The sequence below is a fragment of the Haliotis rubra genome, unplaced genomic scaffold (genome assembly GCF_003918875.1).
Source record: "Haliotis rubra isolate DU_JTF1 unplaced genomic scaffold, ASM391887v1 Scf574, whole genome shotgun sequence".
NCBI classification, from domain to species: Eukaryota; Metazoa; Mollusca; class Gastropoda; order Lepetellida; family Haliotidae; genus Haliotis; species Haliotis rubra.
In genome coordinates, this window is record NW_025767273.1 from 592982 (window position 1) to 605002 (window position 12021).

Below are 12021 nucleotides of genomic sequence, written 5' to 3' on the forward strand. Positions count from 1 at the left end.
CGTGACTTATGTTTTCTTTTTAGTACTCGGACCCCTGTCATATAGCTGGAAAATTGCTCAGTGTTGCATTAAAATTCAACAAACAATTAGTCTCTTGGGACTGAAGAGTCATTGTATTCTTGTAACTGTTTTGATTTTTTTAACTTATGAAACATTAGATGAAGTGAACTGAACACAAGTTTTATCAAATGACTTTGCTTTTGAATTTAAAGTTCAGTTCATTTTACAGTTATCTGTTTCAAAATTGCTTTGGTTTGCTGTTAGTCTGTCTCATAGTCCCTGAACCACATTATTTTCCCTACTGCCAAGCCCTCTCTGCTGTGCTAAAGCCCTAAATAAAGCAAGTCTAGATTTCCTCTGAATATCTGATCTCCCTGGGTCTCCTTTTCAATTTAAATGTTCTTGTTTGTTACTATCAAAATATTATATATACTGAAAGCCATTAGAAACGCCTCACTGATAGATTAGCATATTGCTTAGGTGCGTTTTGGCATCCAAGAATTTTTTAGAGAACGATGTGATAAGTAACCATTTAAGAAGAGAATGAAATGCGTTATGAAGTTGCACTGCATTTATTGACCAAGGCAACGTGGGTTAAACAGAGATGGGGTTAAATCAAAAGTTCACACAGGTAAACAACAAGAAGGAAGACAACGTCAGTATCGCGTGTGTCCACCATTAGCATCAATAACAGCCACACACCTCCTCCTGAGAGAAAAGATGACCCTCCTGAAAAATCCTGAGGGATTTGTTGCCATATCCTGCGGAGAGACGCTTCCAGCTGCGGCAAGTTGAGAGGCGGCGCCATATTGGCAGTTCTCCTCCCCCTCCATCCCAGACATGCTCGATGGGTGCCAAATCAGGGGACAGCGATGGCCATTGCAGGACATTGATGTTGTTCTGTCGCAGGAAGTCCATGGTATGCCTTGCTGGTTGGGGTCTGGCGTTATCTTGTTGCAGAGTGTGCAGACGTTGATGGGTCATCATGTGAGGGACAACGATAGGCCTTAAAACCTCTGCGTGTACGTTTGGGCGGTAACACGGCCTCGAAAGACATGCAAGGGGGTCCTGTCAAACACACTGAACTCGCCCCATATCATCAAACTTCCTCCACCCCAGCGATTAGCCTCCAAAACACAGGAATTGGCGTAACCCTCACCGCGTCTACTCCACACACGCAAACGTCCATCAAAGTGACTGAGGTGGAATCTGGATTCGTCGGTAAACAGGACTCCTGCTGCCCACTCTCTGTGTGTCCACTTGCGATGATGTTTACACCAAGCGAGACGTGCCTGACGATGTCTACGTGTCAGAATTAGACCAACATGAGGTCGATGTGCACGTAGCGCTCTCTCACGTAAACGACGTCTCACCAGTTTGAGGACTGATTTTCCCCCTTTTCCCACGGATTGCTGAAGCTGTCCTTGCTGCTGGCTGGAACCGGTTCCTCAGATGGATGACCTGGATGTAGTGGTCTTGATATGGGGTTGTGACGTGTCCCGGACGTTGACGGTTAAGTGTGCTGCCTGTTTGTTGAAGACGCTGGGAGAGTCTAACAATTGTCGACATGTGACAGTTGAACTGTCCGGGCCACTGCACGGGTGGATAATCCAGCATTAAGCAAACACACTGCTCGCTCTCTCCCAACAGGCGATAATCGAGGCATCGTTACAAATTCAGCAATGGAATTAAAGACCCAAAACCATGTGATTCTTACAGGAAAATTGTCAAACTTTAAACCTGCTTACATTTCGGATCAATTGGGTCATCTGTTCACGCTCTACATGACAATTCGTGGTTATGTGGTCATCATGTGTCACGTGACCGCACCTGCATGCATGCTGCTCTCACTTTGCATGCTTTTCAGGTGACATGGTTAGTTGATTCACACAACAGTTTGGGTTCAAACCATTCACGTCAATAAAACTTATATCATCAGAATAGTAGATGCGTTTCTAATGGCTTTCAGTATATATTGAGAGACTAAGCATTAGTCTAGTTTGCTGTGTAGACAGATTTTCGACAATATTTTGGCCTGAATTATATATGTTGGGCATATGCACTCACTTTAGCTTCCTATTGATACAATAAAAGGTTTATTATCACTTATGACTTCGATAATTGAAACTTTGAGGCGAACAGCTTCCAAACAGAGACCACTTGCCATATATGGAATGTAAACAATTGCATCGTACATCGAAAACTGTCGCACGCGGTATTGTCGGTATTTGCCGAACTGGAAATAGGTATATAGACCCTACTAGTAGCCTGCGACCTCGTTGTATCGCGGCACTTGACATATCCGTAATCGTAAATGAAATTAAAAACTTTTATGGCCTATTCTATTATTAAATCCGATTAACATCACATTTATTCAACACATTTGTGAAAAGAATATTATTTTTAACTTTGATAGTGTTTCAGCGAGAGCCATTAAACGAACGAAGCCGGTTAATATTTACCAAAGGATAGAACTCCATTGTATCGCGGTAAACACTAAAACTCGGATTGCAAGACGATGTAGGGAACAAAAAATGAAATTGTTTAACTCACCTTTATGTGAAATCAGTTGAGGTACTTTTTGTAATCAAAGGTGCACAAAACTGTATCCATTATGAAATTTTATTCAAGGAAATCACCAAACTTCCAAAATACATCATTTTCATCATGATTTTCTTAATATTTGTTCATACTGTTGTTTTTTGTTTTATTTCAGCCATGATTTCAACAATATTTCAATGCAAAATATTATCTGAAATAATGTTAAAATATGAATAAATAATTATGTGAACAACAGTATAATAAATCTTTTCTAAATTTCTAGTTTGTTAGAGTGTGCAAAATCGTTTTCAGTGAACAGGGATCATTTTTTACGTTTTGTGTCCTTATTTGAATTACAAATTTTGGTATTCACCGGGAGATAAATAAAGCTCATGACGTCACTTCCACTACCTTATATGGCAACAGTGAGATGCATACGACCTAGTTCAGATCGAGTGGGAAGGGTCATATACGACACATAAATATTATAGCGTGTATTTGATGAATGGGGTTCAGACAGATTCCATTAGATTCAAGAGTTTTTAATGTTAATATTTCTGCTGCATAATGCTTACAAAGATTCGATACATCCTGCTGGTTTCTAAAAAGTAAACAAGCGACTGACGTCTGTCTGTCGATTTACATATGCAAATCACCGCTAGGAGGCGTGTCTCGCGCGGAAAACCCGAAATACCGTTTGCCGCGATACCATGAATGCCGCGATACAACGAGGTCTGAGTATACTATATAAAAGGAAAGGGATGTAACGACGAACCACTCCCTCCTCATTCAAAGTTAGTAAACTATTTTTAAGGCCCCGTCGAGGCCTATGGATCGACAGCGAGATGATGTCCCTACAAAATGAGCCATAAATCGTCACAATCGGATCATTATTTAGACTGTATAAACAATTCAATTAAAACATGAAATGATTAAATTTTTTTAGAAGTGTTGTTTTCGAACAAGATCTGTAACGAATCCATATATGCATGCTTCGCACGAATGCAACATTAATTACATTCTCTGCCCCCCTATTTAATGAAGTTAACTCGACCTGCCGTTTTTTGATATTTGACCTGAACAAGCTGAACAAGCTGTAATTTCCTTGGCGTGAATGACATTGTTTTCCAAGTAAACTAGAGTTGCATGCCCTTGAAAATAGTTCGGCGACTGGACTATTTCTTTCTCTCTGCGCTTTTGCGCTCAGACAGAGTCAAGTTCAGTAAAATGGCTACGAGAGGGGCCACGTGCTAATTTGCATATCACGTGACCGGACTTTTCTCTTGTTTATAAACAAAAGCGCATATTCATAATAAGAAGAGACTGGACTTACGAAAACTTTTCGGCGCTCTCTTCATATTGTTTTACATTGTTACATATATATTCTTCCACAACTGCGACAGTAAGGTCTATGACAGTACATATTTAGATATCAAACTGGCTGCATCGTTTGCTCTCCATCAGCTTCGATGACAGCACGTGGAGCCGTACAACCTATGTAAACAAAGAATCGCTACGCAAATCGAAATAGTGTTACATGTTTTTGGATATTTTCTCAGTGAAACTAAACCATTCTATTAAAGATGTTTAGTTAGATGTGTAGACTCGTCAAAAATAAAAGAGTAAAAGAAATCTGTACATTATATTGAATGGACATTGCAAGATGTGACGAATCGTCACATTTTTCTGGCCTGTGGCAGAGGTACTATGCTGGTTTGCCGCATTGGAACTCTGGGTAGGAGAGTGGAGGGGTACGAGTCTTCTTTCAGGTTACGAAAAAGGACGAGTAGTCGTTTGAAATATTGTTCGGCCGGTAGAGGGCACGAGAATCGATTTAACGAAACGTTGCATTCATTCATTCGAAGTTTTTAATTTAATATTGTAATCTAAATACGTATTCTTTTAAAAATAAATTATATGATAGCTTCCAGAGGGGTAGTAAGTAGTTAGCATTACTGAGAGAAATGCGTTATTTATGTTTTGAGAAGTGTGGTGTGAAATAGTGCCTTTAACTACAAGTAGTTGAATAACCGTGTAAAGAATTGTTAGATCAGGAATTGTCCGAGTTGCTTCGTGGCACTTTGTTTCTATTCCCTGGATGCACCAGTCTAACATGTTAGCTTTGTCATGGTGTCCCACGTGGACGACTGGCCCGTGTCAAGTGATGATCATTGTCCGCTGTCATAGGGTCATGACTGCGGCGCAAAACAACAAAAACAGGTGCGATAAATCACATATTACCTGTATCTTACCTGTCGGCATGTGTTTCAGCTATTGATGTCGGCTAGGCAGGTAGAGCCAGTGAATGACTATAACGTTTGTCTGTTGTAATGTTACACAAAGAGAAAGCTGGCACTGTGGACGTTTGTACGGTGTATTGACTGCATGCCATTCAATCGACGTATTCAGCCAGTAGAGGTAACCCAGGCGCAGAGAGGGATCCCTCAAACGTTTTACTGCCTGGAAGATACGAAGAGGCACGGCGATCATTTCTAGTTTGTCAGCTGCTGCGAGTGAAAACGATTTTCAGATATCGCCGTTTCGGCTATCCTCCACGCCGCTTAAACACCCGAAAAGAGCTGTAGTAGTGAGCACGTGTCTACAGGGGTGACATGGTAAGTATGTTTCTGCATTCCAACACCGTTGTTACAGTTGTCTGACAGTAAATGTTTGGTCTTTCGTATACTTTTATTATTAATTTTTCGGTTGTATCGAACCTGGGATAACTCGAAGCATTTACGTTGGCCCCTTCAACTTCCACACAACGGTGGTTAACTATGTGTTGCAGCAGAGAAGCATGAGTTATGTACCCTTTGGCCGAATAGACTGCGCACACAGGCGAGGAAAGAACTGTTTATAAACTGCATGTAATATTATTGAACCACTGTTATGATTATACGCTTTCTGTTTGTCACTTACATAAGGATGACCGTAGTGTACCTAATTATATGGCAAAGCCATCTATGTCAACACAGTCCATTCCATATGTGTTAATGTTGTCATTTGATTCGCCAGTAATCTCTTACAGAATGATCGCCGTGTAGAGTTATCGCCCTTATTCATCCGGATCAATGGCTGTGGGTTCTGATCCCAGATTCGCGCTGATTATGATAATTGGATTGTCATTACTGTACCCGTTCTCTTGGATTTCACTGTGCCGTTAGTATTAGAGTTATACTAGGATATAGGGTGGTGGCGTAGTGGTTAAAGCCTTCGCTCGTCACGTTCGATTCTCCACATGGGGACAATGTGTAAAGCCAATGTCAGTTATGGCTGGGATATTGCTTAAAGCGGCGTAAAGCTAAACTCACTCACTCACTATACTATAGGATAAGTCAGAGGAAAGCCATAAGTGATGCATGTCTTGGACCTTTACCACTTTTGTTGAAACCAGCGAGCACCGGTATGGTGCTGACAAAACCTAAAAACGGGACAAACTCGGATTCGAAAACACGATCATAAGATCCTGCGTACGCAAGGGACGCAACTCTGTACAGGAAATTGAGGTGCCTTAGACGACTTGTCCGCCCGTTCTCCCTTCAGTTTGTAGACCTTTGTTGTTCTTCATCTAACGTTAGGCGGTGGGGTAGCCTAGTGGTTAGAGCGTTCGCTCGTCACGCCGAAGACCCCGGTTCGATTTTACATATGGGTACAATGTATGAAGTCCACTTCTGATGCCCCCATACGTGATGTATTGCTGGAATATTGCTAAATGCTTACTCACTCGTCATACGTAAAGCTGATGCAAAGATTTTACTGGAATTCAAACAGACGTAAAACGCAACTCACTCATTTTCAGAATTAGGCAGCCACCGAGGGATGAGCGGCTACACGTACACGCCAAACGTGACTGGGCGCCCACCGATAGAGGGCGTTTGTTTCGGTTGTCAAAATGACGGAGGGGGTAAAATGTGGACGGTGGTGGCCCACACCCAACATGGAGCAATCGGGGGGAAGGCCAATAGGTCGGGACACTGCTGGTTTTCGCTCAACGGTCGGGAACACAGGACCAACGACTTCTCCTGGCTGACGGCGCCGGAGGGTCGGATCGTGCCAGTGCGGAACCGTGGCATCGGGCCACCTAGGAGAGCCGTCGTGCTGGGGAGGCAGGGGTATGATGCTGCCGTTCACTACGCCGCTGTTGCAAACTCCGACTTCGGACTGATTCCGGGACGGGCTAATGGAAACACGTGTTGGTTTGGACATGGCGGGAAAGAGTATGTGACCCCGGACTTTCTATGGCTGGCTGTGTTCGTGTGACATGTTCTTTGTCCGAAAACGGAACGTGTTACTAAAACTGGATTTTATTCGTTTAAATATGAAAAACGCATTTCATGAGTGGGAAAGGATTTTCGGTATGCCAAAATTTGTGTACACATATGTAAATAAAAAATAGCATACGGTATGAAGACAGAACTGCTTTTCTTGTTTTTTATCCGTCCATTGTTTACATCAAAAAGAACAAGTCTGCTCAACAACTACTCAGGGACGTGTCACGCTTTGAAACAGCGTTATCTAAAGACATATAGGTATATAGACCCTACCCTAGTACTGTATAAAAGGATAGTACTAGGGTAGGGTCTATATACCTGTCTTTCTAGCGCTGTTTCTAAGCGTGACACGCCCCTGTGAGCAACTATACTTGATGCTGGAGCAAATGTCTCTACTCTCATCACGTACTTTGTCACAAAAAATAAACTTGAAACATCGGGTTACCATCAGTCATAACCCAATGTTCAAATTACAAGACTTCTTATTTAGGCAATTTAAATGATAGCTAAAAATTCGATGGTGACGTTTTGATACGGGCCTAATAGTTGGGTTTTGGACCTTAAGTCCGCAGTGTTTCGGCGACCTTTATTACTAATTACTCGTTATTATCCTCAGTCGTTTGTGTTAAGAGCTTAGGCACAATTTCCAAATATCGCAAATATGACAGTTTATTCAAATCCCTTCTCAGACCATTTCACTATCTTAGCCAGACAGTACTTCGAAGACTGGTTATCACCACGATATTATCGTTGTTTTGAGTACTTGTGGGCTATATCACCTACTACTGAATAGCATATGGAGACACGCACTTGACTATTTTGAAGTTTTAAAGTACACAAGCTATCACACAATGAGAATATCAACAGTCGATTAAGAAGTTTTGGAACAAAGTTCGTTATATTCTCCAGAAACACCAACTTTTGACGTCCTGTCTGTTGACTGAGCGGGATGATGGTATCTTCTTTGAGAGGCATTTAGAAGTTGTATTGGTGAAGGAAAACCAAGTTCTGTGGATAGTCAACTTCTTTATTGCAATGACTGCGACGTTTCGGTGTAGGTACTATAACACCGTTATCAACAAAGTGATCACTATCCATAGAACTTGGTGTTTTTTTGTTTTAAACATATTTTATTCATTCAAGAAAAGGATTGGGCACAACTTATCCAACTTAGAAAAGCCCTCTTCAGATAATTACACAATTCATCTTACAACAAAGTACACACGTGACAGACATAGGCTGGGATATGTACAACAGAAGTTAACTGAGAAAGCGTTTTGTTTGAGAAATATAGATATGTACATATTTGAAAACATTCTGGTTTTCAGTGATTGAGAGACCTGCATTGCCATGTAAGATAAGATTAATATCAATCAGTGTTCTATTTTTGACAATATGTTCTAAAGATTTTAACAGTTTATGTCTTTGAATAGTATACAATGGACATTCAAGGAAGTAATGAAAAGCATTCGCACATCTATGGCCACATTGACATGATGCGTCATGTTTTTACATTTATTCTATATAAATCATAACTAAGTGTACTCGTCATATATCTTAATCTAGTGTGCATAACATTGAACTTCCTTATTCCATATGAATAATATATAGGTGCGCATTTTTCCTTCACGTGGATATAAGATTTAAACGATGCAACAGAGTCGCAATTTCTAATAGCTAAGGGAATATTATTCCACACTTTAACTGTTGATGGAATAAAAGAAGACGTTGAGTACCTCAGTCTTGTATATGGTTGACTAAAGTTATTGGAGTTTCTTAACTCATAACTTGTCTGGTTTCCTACTACAGGTAGGAGTAAATCCTGAAGAAAAACTGGTGCCAGACCTTTTTGAATTTTATAAAATAATGGTAATTTGCGTCTTCTCCTTCTCTCAGAAAGTAGATCCCATCCCGTTTCATAATAAAATGAACTGGAAGATACATATCTTGGAAGACCAGTAACTATGCGAGCTGCTTCAAGTTGAAGTTTTCTAATCTATTAACTTGTTCAATCAAACATCCATCCCATACCTCGCATGCGTAGTCAAAATGTGGCCTTATAAATACAGTATATATTTTCGCTAGTGTTGTTCTATTTAGTAGGAACTTTAATTTTCGAAACGCTCCAATCATTTTAGATGTCTTTTTGATAATGTTTTCAAAATGATGATGCCAACTCCCGTTAGGCGTGAAGATTAAACCCAGATGTTTATGAAAATCGACTGTTTTTATATTGCAGTTATCAAACTTCAAATTAATGTCTTTTCGGCCATCTTTCAAAGTAAATAATATAGCTTCATTTTTTTCCGGATTGTAAGAGATTAATCAGACCTTTGCCCAATCGCTTAATATTTCTAGATTTTCATTCATGGCTCTTTCCATCACTTGTTTGTCCTTTGATAAAGTTCCGTGTGAAGTATCGTCAGCGAAAAGCCGAGTTATACAATGTAGCTTATCAGCTATCTCATTTACATACACAATAAAAAGAAATGGGCCTAAAACTGATCCCTGGGGAACTCCTGCTTTCAACACCATAGGCTTCGATAACGACCCATTAACAAAGACTGATTCATTGCAATCAGTTACATAACTATTAAACCAATCAAGGAGTTTTCCACTGACTCCATACATCTTTAATTTAAGCATAAGCTCTCTGCCAAACTCTATCAAAGGCCTTTGATACATCGCCTAAGACCATACAATAGTATTCTTTGTTATCGAGTGATGTACAAATTTGATTATAAATTTCTACAAGTTGTTGTACAGTAGAATGACCTCTCCGGAAGCCACACTGATATTTGTATAACAAATCGTTTGACACAAAGAAATTATACACATGCTTAAACACAACTCTTTCAAAAAACTTCCCAACACAACTAATAAGTGAAATTGGGCGATAATTTTTATACAACCGAATGATCACCTTTCTTGAATAAGGGCATAACATTTGCATACTTCCATTGGCTAGGTCACACACACAAATTTAGTGACACTGATATGGCAATGTCCCCCGCCGCTAAAGAATGGAATATTTATATTTACTACTTTTTATTTTTGGGTCACATACAAGATGCCTGAAATGACTGGTGTCTGCATAATCACCCAATGTAGGCTGTCAACATACTTGAAAACATTGGGTGCAATGTTTTATGAGATATCGCCTTTAAAAAGCGGTCAAAGTATCGTGGTGACCTTGAAGATAAGGTCACGGTCACCCAAATAAACTGGTGTCTGTGTAATACCCAAATGTAAACTGTCACCAAATTTGAAGACATTGGGTACAACAGTCCATGAGATATCGCGTTAACAAGAGTTTGAAAAGTGTTCAAAGTGTCGTGGTGACCTTGAAAATAAGGTCAAGGTGACCTAAATAAACTGGCGTCTGTGAAATCCGCCAATGTAGGCTGTCACCAAATTTGAAGACATTGGGTACAACAGTCAATGATATATAATGTTAACAAGAGTTAAAAGCGTGCAAAGTGTCATGGTGACCTTGAAGATAAGGTCAAGGTCACCAAAATAAACTGGTGTCTGCGTAATCCTCTAATGTAGGCTGTCACCAAATTTCAAGACATTGGGTACAACAGTACATGAGATATCACGCTAACATGAGTTTGAAAAGTGGTCAAAGTGTCGTGGTGACCTTGAAAATAAGGTCAAGGTCACCCAAATCGACTGGTGTCTGCGTAATCACCCAATGTAGGCTGTCACCAAATTTGAAGACATTTGATACAATATTTCATGAGATATCGCGTTAACAAGAATCGGGACGTACGGACGGACGGACGCCCGCCGCTGAATACATAGTCCCCCGTTCCGCGTTGCGGCGGGGGACAATAATATGAACAGGACTGGACTTATGGAATTAACAGTTTTTCTGAGTACGTGGTGACTAATCTGGTCTGGCCCAGCAGCTTTCTTAAGAGGTAGATATTTAATGATATCTGAAACCTTATTAACTTCGATTTTAATGTTTTCCAATACCGCATCGGTACGCTTGTCAAAATGTGGTAAACAAGTGGTATCTGCACCATTTAAATTAGCTATAGACTCAAAAATATTCATTTAACATATTAGTTATATCAAAATCTGAAATAGCTAATGGACAACCTTCATCTGCATTTCTTTCAAAGCGGGAATGAAGGAAGCAGAACCTGACGTCTTGATCAAACTGCGTAACATTTTCCAATATGATAATTTATTTTCAGCATAAAGTTCGAATACAAATTCGTCAAGATTTGAATAAAAATGTTCTTTTGCATAACATTTAAATTAATTAACTTTATTACGCCGTTTTTTGTATTTCATAATATCAGTTTCATTCCGTGTTCTCCTAGCTTTTGCCCTCAGTCGATCCCGCTTCCTACTTACACGTCGAATATTTGAATCATACCATGGTTTGTCATTAGATCTTATCATCACAAGGAATATGAAGTCCATTTCTGGTGTCCCCCGCCGTGATGTTGCTGGAATATTGCTAAAAGCGGCGTAAAACCAAACTCAGTCAGTCAGTCTAGAAGGAATACATTGTTTGGTATAATCGTTAAAACGTTCATAAAATACACAGCAAGCATCTTCAACATTAGAACAGTCAGTAAACAGTGACATCCAATCCGTACTGCTAACAAGTGCATTCAGTTTTTCATAATCACCATTATTGTAACACCAAACGTTTCTAGGATATGCAACTTTAGTTGATCCATGTACATCAAGGCTGACAAACGTGCCTTTGTGATCACTTATACTTTTATCAAAATCAACAACACCACTTTCAACAACATCAACTTCGTCACGAACAACTATTGGATCTAATATACTGAGTCAAAAAGAAACTTCACATTCTTTCTTCAGGGCACTATAAAAGAACAAGAGATGGTAAGATGGTTAAATTGTTATTATTTCATTGCTGAGATCTGTGTGATGTACTCGATACACTGACAGTGCCATAATCAGTTCCATTAGGCTACACCGCCGTTCCAAAACATGGGTATACAGAATGTCAAGTCACAAGAATAAAAATGCGAAATTTCTCAGTTCAATATCGTATGGCCGCCCCGCGCATTCACCACTGCCAAACACCGTCTCCTCATCGACTGCCTGATGCTTGTGAACACGTGGTTGGGGATTCTGCGCCATTGCTCTTGCAAGGCAGCGCCAAGTTCCTGCAAATTCTGAGGTTGGTTCCTAAGACCACGAAGCCTTCTCCCGC

At 40.2% G+C, this 12021-nt stretch overlaps 1 protein-coding gene across 1 annotated transcript; it reads left to right on the forward strand.

Moving 5' to 3' along the window:
- The first annotated feature begins 4400 nt into the window (after window positions 1-4400).
- LOC124254522 lies at window positions 4401-6957 on the forward strand. The gene is made up of 2 exons (XM_046688340.1): window positions 4401-5156; window positions 6341-6957. Exon 2 carries the CDS (start codon window positions 6361-6363, stop codon window positions 6799-6801), a length of 441 nt encoding a protein of 146 aa, XP_046544296.1. The 5' UTR covers window positions 4401-5156; window positions 6341-6360; the 3' UTR covers window positions 6802-6957.
- The last annotated feature ends 5064 nt before the right edge of the window (window positions 6958-12021 follow it).